Source organism: Pholcus phalangioides, unplaced genomic scaffold (genome assembly GCF_987345545.1).
Source record: "Pholcus phalangioides strain wild (caught in Gottingen) unplaced genomic scaffold, Ppha-v1.0 ptg000021l_1, whole genome shotgun sequence".
In the NCBI taxonomy this organism is placed as follows: Eukaryota; Metazoa; Arthropoda; class Arachnida; order Araneae; family Pholcidae; genus Pholcus; species Pholcus phalangioides.
The window spans coordinates 10,645,232-10,665,368 of record NW_028301614.1 but is presented as its reverse complement, the minus strand read 5'-3'; the positions used below and the strand labels follow the sequence as shown (position 1 = coordinate 10,665,368).

The 20,137-nt window shown below is 34.8% G+C and overlaps 1 protein-coding gene across 1 annotated transcript in view; it reads right to left on the bottom strand.

Moving 5' to 3' along the window:
* Positions 1-10,404: 10,404 nt before the first annotated feature.
* Git (ARF GTPase-activating protein GIT1) overlaps positions 10,405-20,137 on the bottom strand; it is a 39,637-nt gene continuing 29,904 nt past the window's right edge. Inside the window, exons 18-19 of the mRNA XM_089249161.1 lie at positions 16,911-16,974; positions 10,405-11,008 (exon numbers count right to left, since the gene is read on the bottom strand). Coding sequence (XP_089105287.1) covers positions 10,814-11,008; positions 16,911-16,974 — 259 coding nt within the window. The 3' untranslated portion in view covers positions 10,405-10,813. The remainder of the gene's footprint in view (positions 11,009-16,910; positions 16,975-20,137) is intronic.

Genomic DNA, 20,137 nt, shown 5'->3' with positions numbered 1-20,137 from the left:
TAACTCAAATAAGCAGAAACCGATGGAAAACTTTGAGCTTTTGTTAGTTTGACTTATCAGAAATTTTGATTTCAAAGAAGTAAAAAAAAAAAAAGTTTTATTTAAAAAAAAAAAACACAGTGCCATATATATGGATAATGTATTAGTAAAAAAATGCCAAACTATTGGACATGAAGAAATAGGCAAGGATGAATTATTCTAATGAATGATATTTACAAAATTGCACATGGACATATTTGAGTAGACCTATGCACCATATTTTTAAAAATTAAACTTTTTAATAAAAGGAAAGCAAGATTTTATTCTCTATAAAAAAAAATGCAGTAATTTTTGATTGCCTCTCATTTCATCCACATTTGAAGAGTCTTGCGTGAATAATATTCTTGTTTTTCAATATTGTAATTATGGTATTCAGAGAGGGATGCCTTACTTTTTCAACAACGAACTTTTTTCTCGAGAATTACATTTTTCATTGATTGTTTTTTTTTTTTAAATCTAAAATTTTCAACAGTCACTTGAAATTGTTTTTAAAATCTACACACAAAGTTTGTACTGACAATTGAACACTGAATCCACCCGTAACTGGCCACAAGCAAAATATCAATTTCGATGGGACCAAACATGCAACAAATGCTTTGCAAGTATAGATGACCAAGTTCATTGTCATTGATCAGTATTTATCAAACCATGGCGATAGACCTGAGTTGTGCTCGGTTTGGAAAAAAAAAAAGTATTTATCAAAAAAGACTATAATAGAAGAGGGTGGGAGAAAGAAGTTCCTTGTATTTGAGTATGCTGCACCATTAATTCTTCACTGGGAGGATAAATGCCATTATTTTTTAATTCATGTCACATGCAAAAACTTGTGCTATGGTCTTGCTATGATGATAAAAAAGCAAACAAACTTCGAGTAAGAAAACAACTGAAGAAGTGAAACTTTTCCACAACCCTACTTGACACATCAACAAACCCTTTTACAACGACATTTTTTAAATATTGTTTGGGATTGCCTATAGTGTAATGTTAAAAAAGTTGACAAAAACTTTTTCAACAGAAAAATTTTAACACTAAAATAACATTGAGGGTTCTATAGCCAAGAGAAAAACTGCAACTCAAACAGCTACTTATCAAACAAGTTATCAGAACGAGATTTATCGAGAATTGACTGTAACTGTTTTTTTAGACATAAATTTAAAACTCAAGCCTAAAAAAACCACTTAACAAAAATGATTTTGGGGATTTATCTATGTTTGAAACCAAAAAGTTTGATACTCCTTTATGTTTTTGTAATCAAGTAAAATATAAGTCAAGTTACATATGTCACTCTAATATACAACAAAAACATAAGTAATTGTTAAAAGTTACATTTTCATGCCTTTCAGTGTTAATAGTCATCTAAAAAAAATTATGATTGCACAGACAATATAACCTAGAAGTGACACTTTACCTGATAATAAGACAATATTTTGTACTGCAATTTTTGTCCCTAAAATTTAGGAGTGTGTCATGTATTAGAGATAAAAATGCCCATATTCGATATAAATCATCTGCGTTCAAATAGAGTGGATCGATGCATCCCCAACATCAAAACCAATCAAAGAACTAATTTTCAAGCATGCAACATATACATAACAGTTCACAACTTCTAACAACCACCACATATAAAATTTTTGTATGTTGACTCTGCACCTCTGATATTACTTTTATGGGCAGGTGGATCTATTTTCTGGACCACAGAACACAGAATTTACTTTGCCTTTTTTGACCAATCTGGTTTACTTATTACTGGAAACTGGAAAGAGACCAAAAAATGCATGCTTGGCCCCCAAGAAAAAAAAAAATTTTTCTTGCTGCAGAATTGATTTTCTAGAAATTCCTTCAGTTCCTAATTCTTCCAATTCTTTTGCTTTGACTGCTTGGGTAACAACATGAGGTAACACTCACATTGTTGAAGATGGGGGAAAAACAGTTCAATCGTGCACTTTTCTAATGTTTTGAATATGTTTTCACTCATAGTTCTTTTTTGCAGCCTCTTGTGGTGTGGAATCGACACTTTAGACCAGTGGTTTAAACTTTTTTTCTACCCTGCACCGTTAATACAATGATTTATCTCTTCCCCCCCCCCCCCCAGATGGTGTATTTCCTGTATGTTAGAAAATTCACCCATAGTTAGGAACTGCTTTAGACTGTTCTAAGCGACCTAAAAGATGCATTCACTCTTGTCTTTACCATCATTACCCAATATATATCTATGTACATAGCACCAAAAAGCTACAGCTGTCGTCTTTTTTTTCTACTTCTTTGGTACTTCCTTGTAATGTGCGTAAGACAAATTTAATATTTTAAAAAACTGCATCAAAAGAAAGAATTGACTTACATACAGGGTGATCTATGAAGTTACATATTTCAGATACTGAAAAACAGCAATTGTTGAACAGGCAGACCTCAACTGCAACCCGTTAGGTAGAGATGTATTAATAAAGTTTGCGTCAGGATTATGAGGGAAGTGACGTAGGCAGCGCCATGAATAGTCTGTTCTAGTACTGTATCCATAAAGAAAGTTTAAAGCCATTCTTTTCTTGAGAGAAAACTGTCATGGGAGGCTCTTTTCTCAATATGGAAAGTCTTTAGGTGATGCCACAATTGTAAGACGACACTGGCAACTTTATTCACTGACTGGATTGAAAATTTCCTATCACAACAGTTACAGATTCTGTTCTGCTTAATTCAAGAATGTAAAACACTTTCATCACAGCCATTTTTAAGTGACTAGTCACATCGCACATGTGCCTACACCACTTCTCTCATACAAGACATACGACTTTATTAGTGCATCAACCTAACAGATCATATTTGTGGTCCATGTCTTCAACTGTTACTGTTTTACAGCTTCTGGAAACTGTATACTTGTTCATGAATCACCTTTCATAATTAGGTGATTATATAATTGAATTTTTATTATTGGGCCATTGTCTCAATAAACACTAGAGATTTACTATATAGTAAGGACAACACTAAGAAAATGATCTTTCATCAAAAATTTTCTAAACCAATTGCATTTCAATACAGAATGCTTCACAATAAGCTGTAAACACAATCCCACAGCTGAATATTTGCTAACCATAACTCCAATGAAACAGAAAACATCATGAACACACTCGGTGATAGGCTGTCTTATTAATGCAGGGTGTCCCACAAATTTGTAAATATTTTAAAAAATTCATAAAAATTGAAAGAATTAGCATATTTTAAAGCGGTTTGCAAAAAAGTTATTCTTATGGAGATTTTTTTTGGTACAGGAAAACACTTCAGACTTTTTTCAATATAGGGGGTGCTGCATAAAACTAAAATCCCAGAATTCTGTCTCTGAACCTTTCTTTCATCTCTTCTGTATCCAAAATGTTCATAAAGATTCAGTTTGGAATTTGTGGTGCAGGTAAAATGACTTCCCCAATACCAGTGCTTTATCCATTAATGTCAACATCATAATGAAAACTTTATGTAAGCAACAGTTTTAGGATAATACAGAAATGAGCTGTTAATCATTCACCCTGCATTTTGTAGGACACTGATTTGCATAATTCTAGTGAATCACTTTTGTGCAGTACCCTCTGTTGACAAAAATTTGAACTAAGCTTTTTTTGTACAAAAAAATTCCCCCTTTTGTGAGAATAATTTTTTTTCACGAACTGCATTCAAATTTACCAATTACTGCAATTTTTATGAATTTTCAAACTATTTATAATTTATGGGACACCCTGTATTGGAGGCACATTTCATTTAGAAAATATCACTTCAAAAGACAAAATTTCCAACACAATATTGCTAAATTATAAATCAATATCTCAAGCTTAATGGACTCTGTAACATTTCAAATGCTGATCCTTCCCTTTCTTAATAAGCAAGTTTTCAAATTCCATAGAGGTAAAAAAAAAAGGCACATTAAAAACAATTCACAGAAACATTCAAGTTCAGAAGAAGGTTATTATGCTAAATAACAGTACTTGACTGCTTTGAAGTAACCGGAAGTCAGCTAAATTGACAAACAAGAAAGTGATTGTAAAAAACTTTTGGAGTGAGCAAATTTTCAGAATGAACAGAGACAGTGATAATCAAACTCTACTAGAATTTAAAAAAAAATCCTTGGAGATATGAATATTTTAGACCAATCAATCAAAATAATTTTAGCTGATCCCAATCAAACGATGACTTAGAAAAACTTTCAAAAATACTAGATGATACTATAACCCCACATATACAAGAACAACAACAACAATGATATAAAATCTCAAACATTTAGTTTTATTGCTTTGAAAAATGTCAAGCCCTTTGTTAGAGTCTAAGCACCTTTAAATCTTGATAAAATAACTAACATTCACTTGGGTATGAACAAACATATACAAAAAAATACAGCAGTTGCATAAAACTTCCCTTAAAATATATGTATGTTTGTGTATTTACAACAAAAATCAGTGTTAAAATTGGTTGAAATAAACATCACGACACTCAAAATATTAGTCTCAACACACTTACAATCTCTTTCTCAACATCAAATATAAATATACCATTTGAATGCCACAATTTGATAAAAACGCGCAATGAAATAATAATCAGTTAATACAATCAAACTTCATCTTTGGACTGGTTCTAAAATCAATTCAGCACTCTTTTTTTCTTTTTTGCTCATAACAAACTGAGCTGTTGAACTTTCATATCGAAATCCAGAGTAAAATTTTGATGATAATGGGCTTTTAAATGTAATGTACTTATTTATTCTTTTAAAGAAAAAAAAATAACAATATAGATTTAGATTATTAATATAATATAAAATGACAAATATATGCATAAATACAGTGATACTTTTGCTAACAAAGATAATATGTTCTGGAATCACATTTTTTAGCAAACCATGATTTCCCATAGGTACCTATAGAAAACCATTCAATTCACTTTAAGTATGGTCCAAAATTTTAAGGCAAGTTTTTAAAACACTAAGAAGCATTATAAAAAAAATGAAAACTGGATGAATGCTGAGCGAATTAGCTTCACAACTGGACTAAGGATAATTCACAGGAAGATGAGAAACTGGAGATCTTTCATTTTAAATTATATATGTTACCACTAAAGCCCAAAATGTGCCAGTTTGGGAATTGCTGGCCATTTTGCTGTAAAAAGGTCAGTTCACGAAATGGCATGCAGTGATCAGCCAAAGTCGGAAGAAAAAAGTCATGATATTAAATTTAATCACAATATGGCATCTTTTTGTTACCACATGTATACCATCTTCAAATGTTCCGCCTACCGGATCGGAAGAATAAATCACAGAAAGATTAACCTCTTCCGAAAAACAGCAAAATAATGCAATATTATTATCGCAATATGGCACTTTTTTCTGTTACTACATGCACTCCACCATCAAACAAAAAGCAATAGATATTTGCCACCTACCAAACCATCTTACATCAGCAATTCGAGTTTCGGCCAGGAATCTCCAGCCACTTTGTAAAATGGTAGTGAAAAGTAGAAAAAATGCCAGTCATTTCTAATAATCTGACTAGCTGTAACTCTCGGCCAATATGTGAAACGGCCAGCCAATTCACAATCTAGCAGGATTTTTCTGGCTTTAATTGCAACATATACACAACTCAGTTCTGTCTGCACGTGTCCTCTTATCTGATGTGATTAGCTCCTTTCTGTATCTCATAGTTATGCAAATGAAAAAGAAGACCTCTTTGAACAGTGTTTCTTAATCTGGGGCCATATGCCCCCCCCCCTCGCAGAACTGACATATTCTAGGGGGAGACACGGGTCAAAATCAGAAGAAAGAGAAGCCAGGAAAGTGGTGAAGGTCATAGAGAACTGTGAAGAAATAAAGCTTTCAAGTGAAATATGGTGGGAGAAAATAGGACTACTTTCATATTCCAGCAGAACTGTCTATAGAACCACGACCATCTAAACCCATGGACAGCAGGATGGAAAGGGAATGGCCCGCGGCCTCATATCCATGGGGGGGGGGGGGTCCCTGCATGATGAGATCTGGTACTATGGTTTTCAAACATATTATGTAAATATGTAAGCTGTTACTTCCAGCTAAGTATAGGGAACTATGATGCTGAGACGGCCACGCATAATATTCTTGTCCAAAAATGAAGCTCACTGAACTCTAGTCCAGGATAGGGACAGACTCGGGATGATGGATCAGGAGGGTCAATCTATTGTGCAGGTTCATCGGGTTATCCCGTATTTTATCCAGACCTAATTTTCATTAGAATTCGGCTCTTCAGAGAGATGGCCGCCCCCATTTTGGATCTGTGTCTAGATCAAGGTTCCAAAGGTCGATTTTATTCACAAAATTTTTGTTCATTATAAATTTAGTTTTCATTAAATTAAATACTTAGGATGATAGTAGTTGCTCTTGAATGATAGCAGAAGCCCCGGATAAGATGGGGGGGGGGGCATGAGAAAATAATATGGACCAAAAGGGGGCATGGATTGAAAAAAGGTTGAGAAACCCTGTCCTAGAATGTATTTCAGAGACTGCCCAAACTTTTGGGAAAGAGGGTAAACCATTGTCTTGCACTGAACGAATGTGTGACTAAAGACATTTAAGTCTAAGCCCCTTTTTTAATGCATTTTTCACTTTGCTTTATTATTCACTAGCTGATACCCGGCGACGTTGCCCGTCCCGTAAAAAATTTATATACCTATAGCTTATTATTTCTTAATCAACAAAATTTCTTATATTTCTTATATTTTAATTAAAAACTTCAGGCAATCGCTTGTGGATATACAATATTTTTTGTTTTCCCATCTGGTGTGTAGGTGTACAAATTTTTGGGATTACGAACAGGCGACGAAAAGCTGTCCGTGAGAAATTCAGGGCTCAAGTAGGTTGATACCTGCCACTGCTAATGATTGGCCTTGCGCTTTGTTGATTGTCATGCCAAAAGCTAAACGAATCCGGGAACTGTAATCACTTTAAAGTGAATGGCATTTCTTTAGTGATAATTGGGATACGTTGAATGAAGACGTCTTCTCCTTTGGCGCATCCAGTTAGAATCGTTGCTTCAATGATGTAATTGTGCAATTTCTTTACTCAGAGTCTGGTGCCATTGCAGAGTATCGGTGTCTCCAAATTTCTTAAAAGCATTATAGGTGCTCCGACTTCGAGGGTCAAGTTGTGTGGTGGCACACCCGGAATATCCAAAGAGAATTTTTGTTTCTGTGTACTGCTTGTTATGTGTAGTGTTGCCATCAATATTTCTAATTATGAGTGAAATGTAATGATTGAAGTTTTTATCGTTATAGGCCTGTTACTCTCTGTGGCGAGACTGGCCTTGAGTACCCACTGCAACTCCTGCTTTGATGCCATGTTGAGATCTCGATAATAAAAAATTCAAATCTCATAGGTTGGGAATCCAGTGTCTAGCCCAGGGCCCTGAATCAAATAGAGAGCTCAAAAGTTATAAGCTATCAGTAATTCTGAAATTATGCCTTTCACAAATTCTGAGTTTTCATCGATTTTGGAACTATTTCTCTCATTAATGTTTTGTTTTTGTAAATTAGTTGTGTTATTCATGAATTTTCAATTATTTTAATCCCTAATTTTTATTATAATTTTTCATCAATTTTGAATTTATATTATATTGCGTATGATCCCTTTCAATAAGTCAAAATTATCAATATTTCTAGAGTAACTTCTTAAATTAATGTTTTTCATTATATTATTTTTTTAGATATTTTCACAATTCCTGTAAGTGTGGGAAAAGATGCACTAGCCGTTGACGTCTAATTTCATTATATTGCCACTAGCTATATAATCCCTACATATATATATATATCTATCCTACATATATATATATATATATATATATCCTACATATATATATAATATAATATATAATCCCCCTCCTATTTAATATATAACACCTCTCTGCACTCACGGCAGGAAAAAAAAAATTTGCAAAAATACCATGAGTTGATACCCTGAAGTTGCTTGATAAGTGGAACTAACCAGATGAATTATCATTGATGAGTATCGCATTAACCGATTTTTTTAAAGGTTGTCAGTAACGTTGGACTTCAGGTAGGAGAGAAATCATGACCAGTCTTCAAAAAAATGGTAAATGCCATACCAATACTGTTTCAATCAACAAAACAATTATTGGTTATAACTTAAAAACAGCTACCAATTCAGCAATTGGGACGTGGTTGTATTTGAATTTGAGAAATGTGTAATTTTCACAAAAAACTCAGTAAGAAAAAAAAAGTGCACATAACTCTGAGTGAGCATAAGTAGGGCTCTATTGCTGAATATATACGCTCCCATCCTCAACCAAAAACCCCATCCCCACTTTATTTTCTTTACCTTAACGGGCCAAGTCTCTTTTAATATCCCTCACCAACCCATCTGCTTCTTGGACCTCAATAACACACACCAGTTATTACACGAAACCAGTTTTGAGACAACTTTTTTGTGAAAGAATTCTTTCCCTCACAGAATTTCACTTCTATGTCTCACTAAAGAAGTTTCCTTTCAAAAAAATCTTCGTTAGCTGAAAAATTTATAAGCTGAGGTAAATTCATCATCCAACGTATCACTGTATATAAGACAAATATATAAATACAATTAATGACATTCTTCAAAAACATACTGAATAAGGTTCTAAGGTTTCTGTTGCCAGCCCATACACTAAAGATAGTCTATCTACCATCAACAAATAGAAGAGGTTTCATTGAAGTAAAATGATCACATTTGGAAACTCAGTAAGTATTCTTTCAAATAAATATTTCACTCTGGCTTAATTTCCACATAAAATATACAAAAAAATGACTTGCATATCTAACAGACCACTTGGATCATTGAATGCACTCTCAACCCAAAAATCACCCCAGAATTCTGGAAATTGTCTTCTAACTGAGGGAAGCACATTAAATAGATGTGCATATATAAGAGATTACTGTATTATGATTTTTGCTGCATGAATGCTAAAAAGAAATGTTTCACATAGCAGGTATGAAGATTGTGATAAATGTGTTAATAGAAAACCTAGTTTCACAAAGATATAACTGATATGGGTTTAGTTGCAAATACATAAATGTATAATAATTATTTTTATCACGCAGGGGATATAATTCGTAAATGTATAAAAACAAAAGAGACTAAAAAATTAACAGTTTTAGAAATTACAGTTTTGAGCAATGTTATATACAATTTCCTTATTTGAATTATTTTTTACCTTATTTTTCTTATTTTTTTCCTTCCACAGCATACCTCTAATTTTCTAATAATAATGATAAAACAATTTTATTTGAGTATGAAACTGATAACAATTAACAAAATACATAAAAAAATTAATATTTTCCCTAAGATCAAATGTTGTACTCATAGTTCAAGGTGAGTCAAGTGTTCAAGTTGAGGACTTGAAAGATGAGCAGACACCCAGTGAAATTAAAATCTTATTTACACAGTGTCTGATATGGATTTACAATTTCTTCAATATTATGATGTAAAATTGAAAAGTTGATAATTCATCAGTAATCAAGTTTATAACTTCACATTCTACAATTTCAGAAAACTACATAGGATTTGGAAATGGTTTTGAAGAGTATCACTTATATACAATTATATTACATTTGATTATGTTAATTTAAAATTCACTTTCACTGCATGAATGAAGAGAATAATTTAAATCAGACAACACACTGTGCATAGGAAAGTCCCTTTATCCTTTAATAATTTGTGAACCACTGATTCTAGAAGCATACTTGTGACCAGAAAAAGTATTCAAATAATGTGAAGACCTCAGATGATACCTCATTCATATTGCAAGTAGTTGTTAAAATGAAAATTAAAAATTTATTAATTTTTATTTAAATTTTTTAATTTGGTCACCCTGTCCTAAAAAAACCCAATTAGAACATTGTTGCTCTGTTTATCTTGAGCCTAACAAAAATTCAATTCCATGTTTTTAAGCGCAATAATTGCCAAGATATTTGAATTGCAAATCACTGAAAATGAAGGAAAGAACAGCATATGAAGTGTAGAATGAGCTTGTCCGTTAGTTTATGTGGTTCTTTCCTTCATTTTCAGCAATATTTTAATTCAAATATCTCAGGGGATGTTGCACCACTTAAAAACATATGAAAGTATTTTTTGTTGGGCTAAGGACAGACAGGGCAACAATTTTCTAATTAGGTTTTTAAGACAGGGTAGCTAAATAGATTTTTTTTAAATTTTAATAACTATACAACCCGTGACATTAGGAATGACATATTTCATATTTGAAGTCTACACATTATTTGGATTCTTTTTCCAATTGGAAGCATGCTTCTAGGATCAACGGCTTATTATTCCAGGATAAAGGGACTTTCCTATGTGCCCTGTATAAGGTAATGATCAAAAATATTCAGCTACTGAGTATTAGTAAGAAAATGTTCTAACAAAGTCGTGCATAATAGTTTAAGAAAAGTTCACGACTAAAACACATAACTACAATAAATTGTTCTATACAATCTTAAAAATATTTCTCTTAAACATGAAGCACATTGAGTACAAATCGCAAAATAATTTTAAAAAATATGGATTATGACTGTAAAGCTTAGTAACAAAACCTTGAGCTAACAGGAACTGGCATTCATATAAAATACTAGTTTTTCTTTCAATATGAAAGCTAATCTACAGACCTGTTGCATATTAAAGAGGCAGAAATATATATAGACGGGAGAAAAAAGCATCCAATTTTAAAATATCAAAGAGAGAAATTTCTCTTCTGAGCAAAGTGTTTTCAATGAACTACATGTTAAAAGACAGCTATTGAAAGAGAGTTACAAGCTGTTTAGCAGCTTTCGCTATATCGTATGCGCATTGAATAACTTGTTGTGTTACAAAGCAGTAATCAATCGATTGTGGATGGTTTGGGAGTAGACTCTGGCATTCTGCTTGAAGTCTGAAGGCACTTACAGTCAGCTGCTTCAGGGCTATTTGGACATTATTATCGACAGCGTTCTGAAAAAAAAAAATTTAGATAAAAAATATGTACCCTGCATTTTAGATTGAAATGAAATAACAATTACAGACAGACTTCCCAGAGAGACCATCTTGGGATGGTTTGTACAATTTCCAAAAAGGATATAACGTCTCGGAGAGAATAACAATTATAGTCGAGTTCACTTATACAGACATGCCAACATTGGCTTAAAGCTTGTCAGTAGTGATGAATGTTCAGCTTTTTTATGGAGGGGGGCAGGACAACATAATCGTAGTGCAATAAAAAAAATTACTCAAAACTTTAATTTTGTTTTAATTTTTAATTGGAAGTTCATTAAATGTAACGCCTCATTGGCACTGGAACCTAGAAGGCACGGGCCGCATGAGCACCTTCCCTGAAACAACTTGCAGAGGTGGCCAAGTCCCTTAATTCATGAATATTCAATGCAATTCCTGCATACGCCTTGTGGGCAGTATATACGAACCTCTAGCAATCCTAGACCCCCATCTCTGTTTACTTCGTATCAGAGATCCTATGACACCTACGACGAAACATTCTTTCCGACACAAGTTCTGCGAGCTCAACCATGCACTATGTAAATGAAGGCAGATCCACACCCACTGCACTGAACCACTCAAAAAACTGCTTTTAGAACACAGCGTGGGGGGGTTTTGATGGAAAACAGGTTTTACACGTTTGGGCATCAAGCAGAGCGGCGGGTTTAGACGCAGCTTTAACCTTTCGCGCACCGACAAAATAGATCAGATATGAGTTTGTCTTCTCTCTAAACTATGCATATAGAAATTCATCATCATGGTAAAGATTGAGATGAAATTAAAAAAAATTAATAAATAAGATACCACAAGAAACTCAAAGACTGGAGTATTGAGGCTGCCTCCTATAGCTCAGTATTTTATTGTGGCTGTCCGTAGAAACTACGAACAATCAGTAGCAGTTGGCAACTTTTCTCACAACATAACCCCTCTGTGATTCACAAAGTGTATATTATAAGTGATGTCTTGAAATTAGCTTATATAGCAATTGTATGTATACATAAAGTGCATTATTGAGATTTTTATGGACAAAATAAGCTTACGCAGCATGTAATTAAATTTAATATAACATGAATATAGTTTTCCATTAGTATCTCTTCTCAGAAATTTTTTAAAATTTATTACAGTATATGATGTACTGAACATGCATAAATTTTTTGCTTAATTTATTTCATTTCACTGATATTATTTGGGGGTTTATGCTAATGGTTTTCATTCAAAATTGTCATCATATTTATAATTTACATATATAAAAAAAGCAACTAATGTTCATAAATTTTATTTGTCAGCAATCAACATGCTTTGCTTATTCTTTCAAAGGTAGAAATTTGATGCTTTTAAAACAGTAGAGATTTCTGCTTTTCCCAAACAACAGGTGTCTATCACTGCCATCTGCCAGATGATGCAAAAGTATCAGAAAAAGTAAACATTTGATGATTTGAAAAGCATGATGTTGCAGTTTTTACAGAAACAGAGGAAAGCTAGGATAATTTTTAATAATAAGAAATTTCATCGTCAGAATGCAGTGGGTATATTTGGTACTAACAGGTAGAGCTTTCTAGCCATCCATCACAGGCGCAGATCCAGAACAATATGTTAGGAAGGAGAAATCAGTTGGAGTAAAGGACAAAGTAAATATACCTCCCTTATTTTACAGGAAAAAAGCATTATTCTCCATTGTATTTCTAGATCTTGGAAGCTGTCTATTCTAGATCCGGAGGCATTCCTCCCCTGATTCATTTTACTGAGCCATCTATTAGTAGTGAATGTATCGATTTCATTGTTTTGTTTTGTGTATTCTTCACATTATTAAAGAAATTCCCACATTTTCCCGACTTTCTGTAAAAGAATACATCAAGATATAATCCAAAGACAATGATTTTTGAATAATTAAGTCAATTTTTGACTTCAGTTTTCCAGGTTTTTCTTTGCTGTAAGTTATATCCAAATTATTTTCTAGGTTAAGAGAATGTTTTAAGTATCTTATATCCCCATTATATGTTTTGAGCGGGGTACATAACAGAAGTAAAAATGTATAGAGGTGAATGGGCCAAAAATCGTAAGTAGTATTGATGGTGTATAAGTGTACTCGACTGTATTTTAAAAAATGGATTAATGGGAAAAACTCTGAAAATATAATTACAGTTAGCAAATTAAAAGAAAAAAAATACAGTGAAACCTAAGACGGACACTGTGTGAGATGTAAACCTGTCTTAAACGGAACAAATATATAGTCTTGTGAATAATTAATGCTTTTTCAATAGGAAACCTCTTTAAGACAGAAACTGTCTAATGCAGAAATGGAAGGCATATTTAGTCTATTTTGTAGATAAAAAATCTGCTGAAATGGAAATAATTTTTGGCCAAGTGCATGTTTTTGTCCTTTGGATGGGAGGAAAGTTAAGTCATCCCTTTAGGTTAGGCAAACTCTTTCACTTCTTGGAAAAACGATGAATGCTTATTATCTATCTGAACTGGTTCTGGGAGTCGGGCTTGAGTGGAAGCAGATTTACCATTCAAAATTTAGTAAAAGCTTGTTTAGCATTTCATTTGTGATGGAAATGGTGACTTTCATTAGAAAAAAATTCCTATTTCTTGGAAAAAGTTTGATAATTTTGAGAGAGTTAATACGCCAAGGAGACTAAATTACTGTTCACAATTTAGTGATACCGTGTTTTGGCTACTGAAGAGATTTTCATTTAGTGTAGAAATGGCCACCAGCAACAAGAAATGTTTATTGAATTTGAACACAAAAATGGAGTTCGTAGAGGCATAATAAAGCAAAATTTTAATGTTACAGATATGTATAATCTTTCTCTCACAAACGTTATTGGTTGTTGATTTCATTGTCACTGTTTTTTAAAAAGGTATGCAATTTCTCAATTTTTATTTTAAATACTGTGAAGCCACGCTGCAGCGATACTCGATATAACAATATCCTTTGCTATTTTGATAAATCCTCTATAACGATATTTTTATAAGATTTCTGAAACCACTATAAAAAACGATATTTTTTTTAATATCTTGCTCAAAATCGTTTTGAATTTAATTTTAACTTTGTCTCGCTACTTGTGTTTCTTCTTCTGAATGCATTTGATAACACCATCATCTTGCACTAAAAAAATCACTCAAAGCTAAAGGGAGTTATTGATACTTTCTGTGTAAGACACAAAAGTGTAATCGGTAAACTTCTTTACATGAGCCATGCATGTTAGTGAATTTTTATAATAAATTAGTCACAATTGCAATTTTTTGCGGTGAATAAATACATAAAAGTGCATTTTCTGATGTTATTAATAATAAGAAATAAATCACAACAATACAAATTTTCACTGCATTTAAGTATCATCAAAGTAATTTTTTGTCCATCATGACATAAAATTCTTATATAACTAAGGGAAACACATATAAAATTGCAAATTCCTTCTACTTAGTAAATTAAATAACAGTAATTTGGGTGCATATAGAAATGTCCTTTCCACTTGTCAATACAAGAACTGCTGTCAGACAGAGTTCATCAGGTTCGCGTAGCCAGCGTCATGTCTAGAGAATGTCAGGTGCCAAGCGGAGTTGTCCAGGGATCGGTGTTAGGCCCGATCTTATTTACTTTGTACACTTACGATATTACTCAGGTTGTGTCACCCATCTCTCTATTGCAATTCGCTGATGACGTGAAGTTATTCTCTCCAGTGGAAAACACTAGGGGCTTAAGAATTGCATGCCAACAACTTTTCCAGTGGAGTTGTCAGTATAAGCTACCTATTTCATCATCAAAAAGTGGATCAATGCATTTAGGTAGACGCACCGATCCTGAATATTACCAACTAGGTAATGAAACGTTACAGCAATTGGATACATGCGTGGATTTAGGTATTGCAATGAGCCGCATTCTGGATTTCACTGATCATTATCATGGCATAGTCTGCAAAGCTAATAGAATTTCATATATGTTACGTGCGGCATACCGTAAGTGTGATGCGCATACGTTGTCATATGCTTTCTGTGTGTACGTTCGCCCGACCCTGGAGTTCTGTTCGCAAGTATGGAGCCCTTACAAAATCAAGGACATACAGCTCCTCGAAAAGCCACAGAGGTCGTTTACTAAACGAATACCTGGCATGAGCGGTCTATCTTATTACCAGAGACTTCAATTTCTGGGTTTACACTCACTGGAATGGCGTAGAATCGCTGCAGATCTGAAGATGTGCTACAAACTAGTCCACCAAAATGTTTATCTACCATCGAGAGAGCCTTTCTTTGAGATCATAGACAGTTAACCTACGTAGGCATCGCTTCCAAGTAAGAATACCAATGGCTAGAAGGGATTGTTTTTTCCACGGATATAGATGCCGTGTGGCAAGAATATGGAACAGTCTTCCATCAGAACTTGTATGTGCCTCCTACGCAAGATTTGCTTCCAATATTGGGGATTTCGACCTGGCTCCGTATGCGAAGTGCTTCCCGTACTGACTATTTTTTTTTTTTTTTTTTTTTTTTTTTCTTCCAGTATAAGTGCATTTCATGCCTTCTGGGATTATTGTAAATAAATAAATAAATAAGATTTATCGAAAGACTGGTTATTTGTGGAGATAAAGATTACAAGGAAGAGAAAATTCATCACTGTCCCCACAGGGACACGAACCCGGTCTCTCGCTTGCCGGATGAGTGCTCTACCACCTAAGCTATGGAAGCAGATATATATATATATATGCTCCAAGGTTGAAATATTCTATGTTAAAAGGCACCGTATATGGACGGCGTCAACAATCAACTCATAGCTCGTCAATGACATAGGCCAACCAGATGGCCACATGCATATAGAAATGTCCTCTCCACTTGTCAATACAAGATTCATTGAAGGACTGGTTATTTGTTATTTGGTCACCGTGGGGGCAGTGATGAATTTTCTTCCTTGTAATCTTCATCTCCACAAATAACCAGTCTTTCGATGAATCTTGTATTGACAAGTGGAGAGGACATTTCTATATGCATGTAGCCATCTGGTTGGCCTATGTCATTGACCAGCTATTAGTTGATTGTTGACGTCATCCGTGTACGGTGCCTTTCAACATATATATATATATATATATATATATATATATATATGCTCCAAGGTTGAAATACTCTATCTGCTTCCATAGCTTAGGTGGTAGAGCACTCAACCGGCAAGCGAGAGACTGGGGGTCGTGTCCCTGTGGGGGCAGTGATGAATTTTCTTCCTTGTAATCGTCATCTCCACAAATAACCAGTCTTTCGATGAATCTTGTAGTGATTTAGGTGTTAACACTGAGAAGCATGAAGTTACACTAAAAAATAAAAAATTATTTTTTTTACAGATAAAATAGCATGAATTAATACAGTATCAATGGCATGGAAAAGCAAGCCAGTGTAGAAAGAATCGCTTCGTTTCTGCAGCTTCCAAAAGATGGTGTTTATGTCAGATTGTAACATAACAAAAAACTGTTTTGCGTGTCATATAAAATTTGCTTTTTGCGACTTACATGCTTTCCATGTCAACGCCTCAATTAATTAAATCCACAACTACCCAATTATTATTATATAATAAGCAGAACTAAAGGCACTGAAAACCACAGAAGCTATAAATATTAAATAAATTAATAAATAAAAATAAATTATATAATAAGCACATTTAGGTATGCCTGCTCTCAAAAGCAATGGTGTCGATAATTTACCAGTATGCTATTATAGTTTTAAATATGTAAAATAACAATCATAAAAATATATTATGTTGGAAAAATTTTTAAAGGGAAAAATTTTGTTAATTTTTATGGTGGAACTTGAACAATTAAAACTAAATTCTAAATCTTCTCACTCATGAAAAAAAAAAGCTTTTTCACAAACATACCTGTGGGAAAATGCTTGCCATTTCTAATACTGCACGATATACTTTCTCTGAGCATGGTATGAAACTATTGAAAATAAAAAAAAATACCAACTTATTGTCAATTAAATGTTTACATCAAGCACTTAAACATATTTACAAGGATCTTTACAAAAACTGGTGGCAACATTCATAAAGAAAAACAAAGACATTCCAACTTATATGTATGTCATCACTCTGAAATTTCTCCCATCAATGCTAAGCACAGCTATGCTTAGGTAGTATCCGACAATGCTAAGCGGTTGCATCTGATGCAATATCCAGGTGACACCACAATTAAACCCCACTCAAAGATCAGCACTATTATTATTTACTTAACCACACATGCACCTCTTACACATTCCTCTATGGAATTTTCAATTAATCAGTGTATTCAGGAACATGTTGTGCGTATGTATGTATAGGTGTCTCTAAGGTATGCATGTTGTTAGAGTTGTGCTTGTTTTGCGTTCTTGTTGGTGCAACGCCCTTGATCATTTGATCATTTTTGTTGCACCACTGCCATTTTCTGCACACGAAGGCTAATTAGACCCCTGGACCTACAATTTATTGCCGATTCCGAATGGCAGGCTTGTTTTTTATACTCATCAAGAGGTTGGTGCGCTAACCCCTCAATGGGGGACTCCCTGCGGTAGCAATTTTTTGCTGCGGTCAAGTCACCTTTTTTTGTTGTACCCGTGTGTCAGGAAAGTTTTCAGGTATCGAACCAGGTATCGAACTCGCGACACCTCTAAACATCCTTTGGTACTTTAGGGGAGTATCTTATAGACTGGGCTACTGCACCCCTCTTGTTGGAGCTATCATCTGCCTTCCCTATTTTGAAGTAAAAGTGATAAATACTTGAATTTTAATGCTATTTGAGTGCCATTCTATAATGACTGCTGGAAACACAAAACAGAAAATGACAGACGAAAGTGTAAGTGTAAAATAAAATTTTATATATAAATACAAGGAGTTTTCATCTCACTGTGTAGGTCATAAGTACACTAGTGAAATTTAAGAGAATTTGCATATTTTATCGAATTTCATGAAAAGAACTGAACTGAATGTAAAACCACTGCTTCTAGACCAAAATTAAAATCTTGTACGTCAAATACGTAAGCGAACGCGTGTGTGTAGGCGGAGCCAGTAGAGAAACCGGCTTTATAAGGGCGCGTAAGTTAAGACGCATTTCGTTCGCTACCACACCTCAGCGAATTTCTTGGAGTTATTTTGCAGCAATCGGTTAATTTCAAATTGTAACAGTAAAAATGAGTAACCACCAACGTTTAGATGATGGAATGAGGTGGCGAATTGTGGGGAGGCTAGAAGCAGGCCCATCTCAAGTCCAGATTTGTAGAGAGTTCAATTTAACGCCCAGCGTCGTGTGTAACTTATCGAAACAGTTCCAGGATACCGGATCCATTGAGAGAAAGCCCAGGTAAGGTTGTCCAAGAGCCACGATGGCCAGAGAAGATCGCCATTTGTCTATTATAGCGAGGCATAACAGGAGTGCTACAGCTTCTCAGCTCTCTCATGACTTGTATGCAGCCACAGGAACCCGTGTATCAAGGGTGACTGTTTCCAAAAGACTTCATGAGAGAGGGTTGTTTGCAAGAAGACCTGCTGTTTGCGTCCCGCTCACTTCTACGGACAGGAGAATCCGTTTATCATGGTGCAGAGAGCATAGAGATTGGAGTATGGATCAATGGGCGACCGTTCTCTTCACTGATGAGTCCCGGTTCAGCCCAAGCACAGATTCTCGCCGTACGTTCATATGGAGAGAACCAGGGACCTGCTACCTACCCTCCAATGTCCGCGAAATCAACCATTATGGCGGAGGAGGTTTAATGGTCTGGGCAGGCATCATGTTGGATGGCCGCACACCTCTCCATGTCTTTGAAAGAGGCACTGTGACTGGTGTGAGGTATAGGGATGAGGTCTTGGAGCCCTATGTTCGCCTTTTCAGGGGTGCAGTTGGCCCTGAGTTCATTTTAATGGACGATAACACGAGGCCACATAGAGCTCTTCTGCTCGACGATTTTCTAGAGAGTGAGGATATTCGCCAGATGGATTGGCCATGCAGATCTGGATGCCCTATAGACCATGTCTGGGATGCTCTGGGGAGGGCAATTGCAACTCGCAACCTCCCTCCGGGAACCATCCAGGGAATGAAAACAGCGTTGCTGTACGAGTGGGACCAATTGCCACAGGAAATGATAAACTGCCTTATTTCAAGTATGAAATCATGCTGCGAGTTCTGTATATCCAGGGGTGGGAAGTGACCAAGTCCATTTCGGAGCAGCCTTGGAGCAGCAAAATTCAGGATTCGGAGCAGATATTTATAAATTGGAGCAGTGAAATTAACAAGAATATTTTCGTTTACCCTCAACCCTTTTCAAAATAAAACTGCACTGTCTTTTGTTATCAAACCTCTTTTCGTCAGCTTAATTTTTGTTTTTGGTGTTTTAGGCTTTTGACACCTTGTTTGAAAGAGCAGCTGTCATAAAATTTTTTGCACCCGTCTATTTAAGATGATTTTTGCTTACTGAGGGCACTATTTGCTGCCTTGAACAGCAGCACTTCAAATGAGCTAAAAAAATTTTATAATTTTTAATTTTTTTATACTTGGATAAAAATTGTTGCAAAATGGGAGAGAATTTCGGAAGAATCAACTCTATGTTTGCCGATTCAGCACTCATTATCTGGCGATATTGACGATTTAATGCTCGTTATTCGGCAACATTGGCGATATTCAGCAAAGTTTCTAAACTAACATTCGTAATTCGGCGGACATGCGCTTTTTACTTCTGGAATGAAAATTTTTTTCACGAAACATCGGGATTTAACACAATGACAATCGACTACGGTAATTTCTGCTGCTTCCAGTGGCGACTTTTTTTTTAAACGGAAACACTCAAATTTGCACTTTAAAGCTGAAAGGCATTTCAAACCATCTTCAGTTCCACGATCCCGGACAATATCTGGGTTTCGCGATGGAAAGCCCGATCAGGGGCCTGATAGTTTAAGGCGATAGTTTAAGTATAGTGGAATAAAACACGCTCTTCACGTAAAGAAACGTTTCGTGGCTAGCAGGAACAAAAATTTTTTGGCGTCCTTTCCGATATTCCGGGCATACTGAAACGAAATTCGCTATTTGGCGCAGAAAAATGCGAAAATACGCTATTGGAGCAGGATGACGCAAGATATTA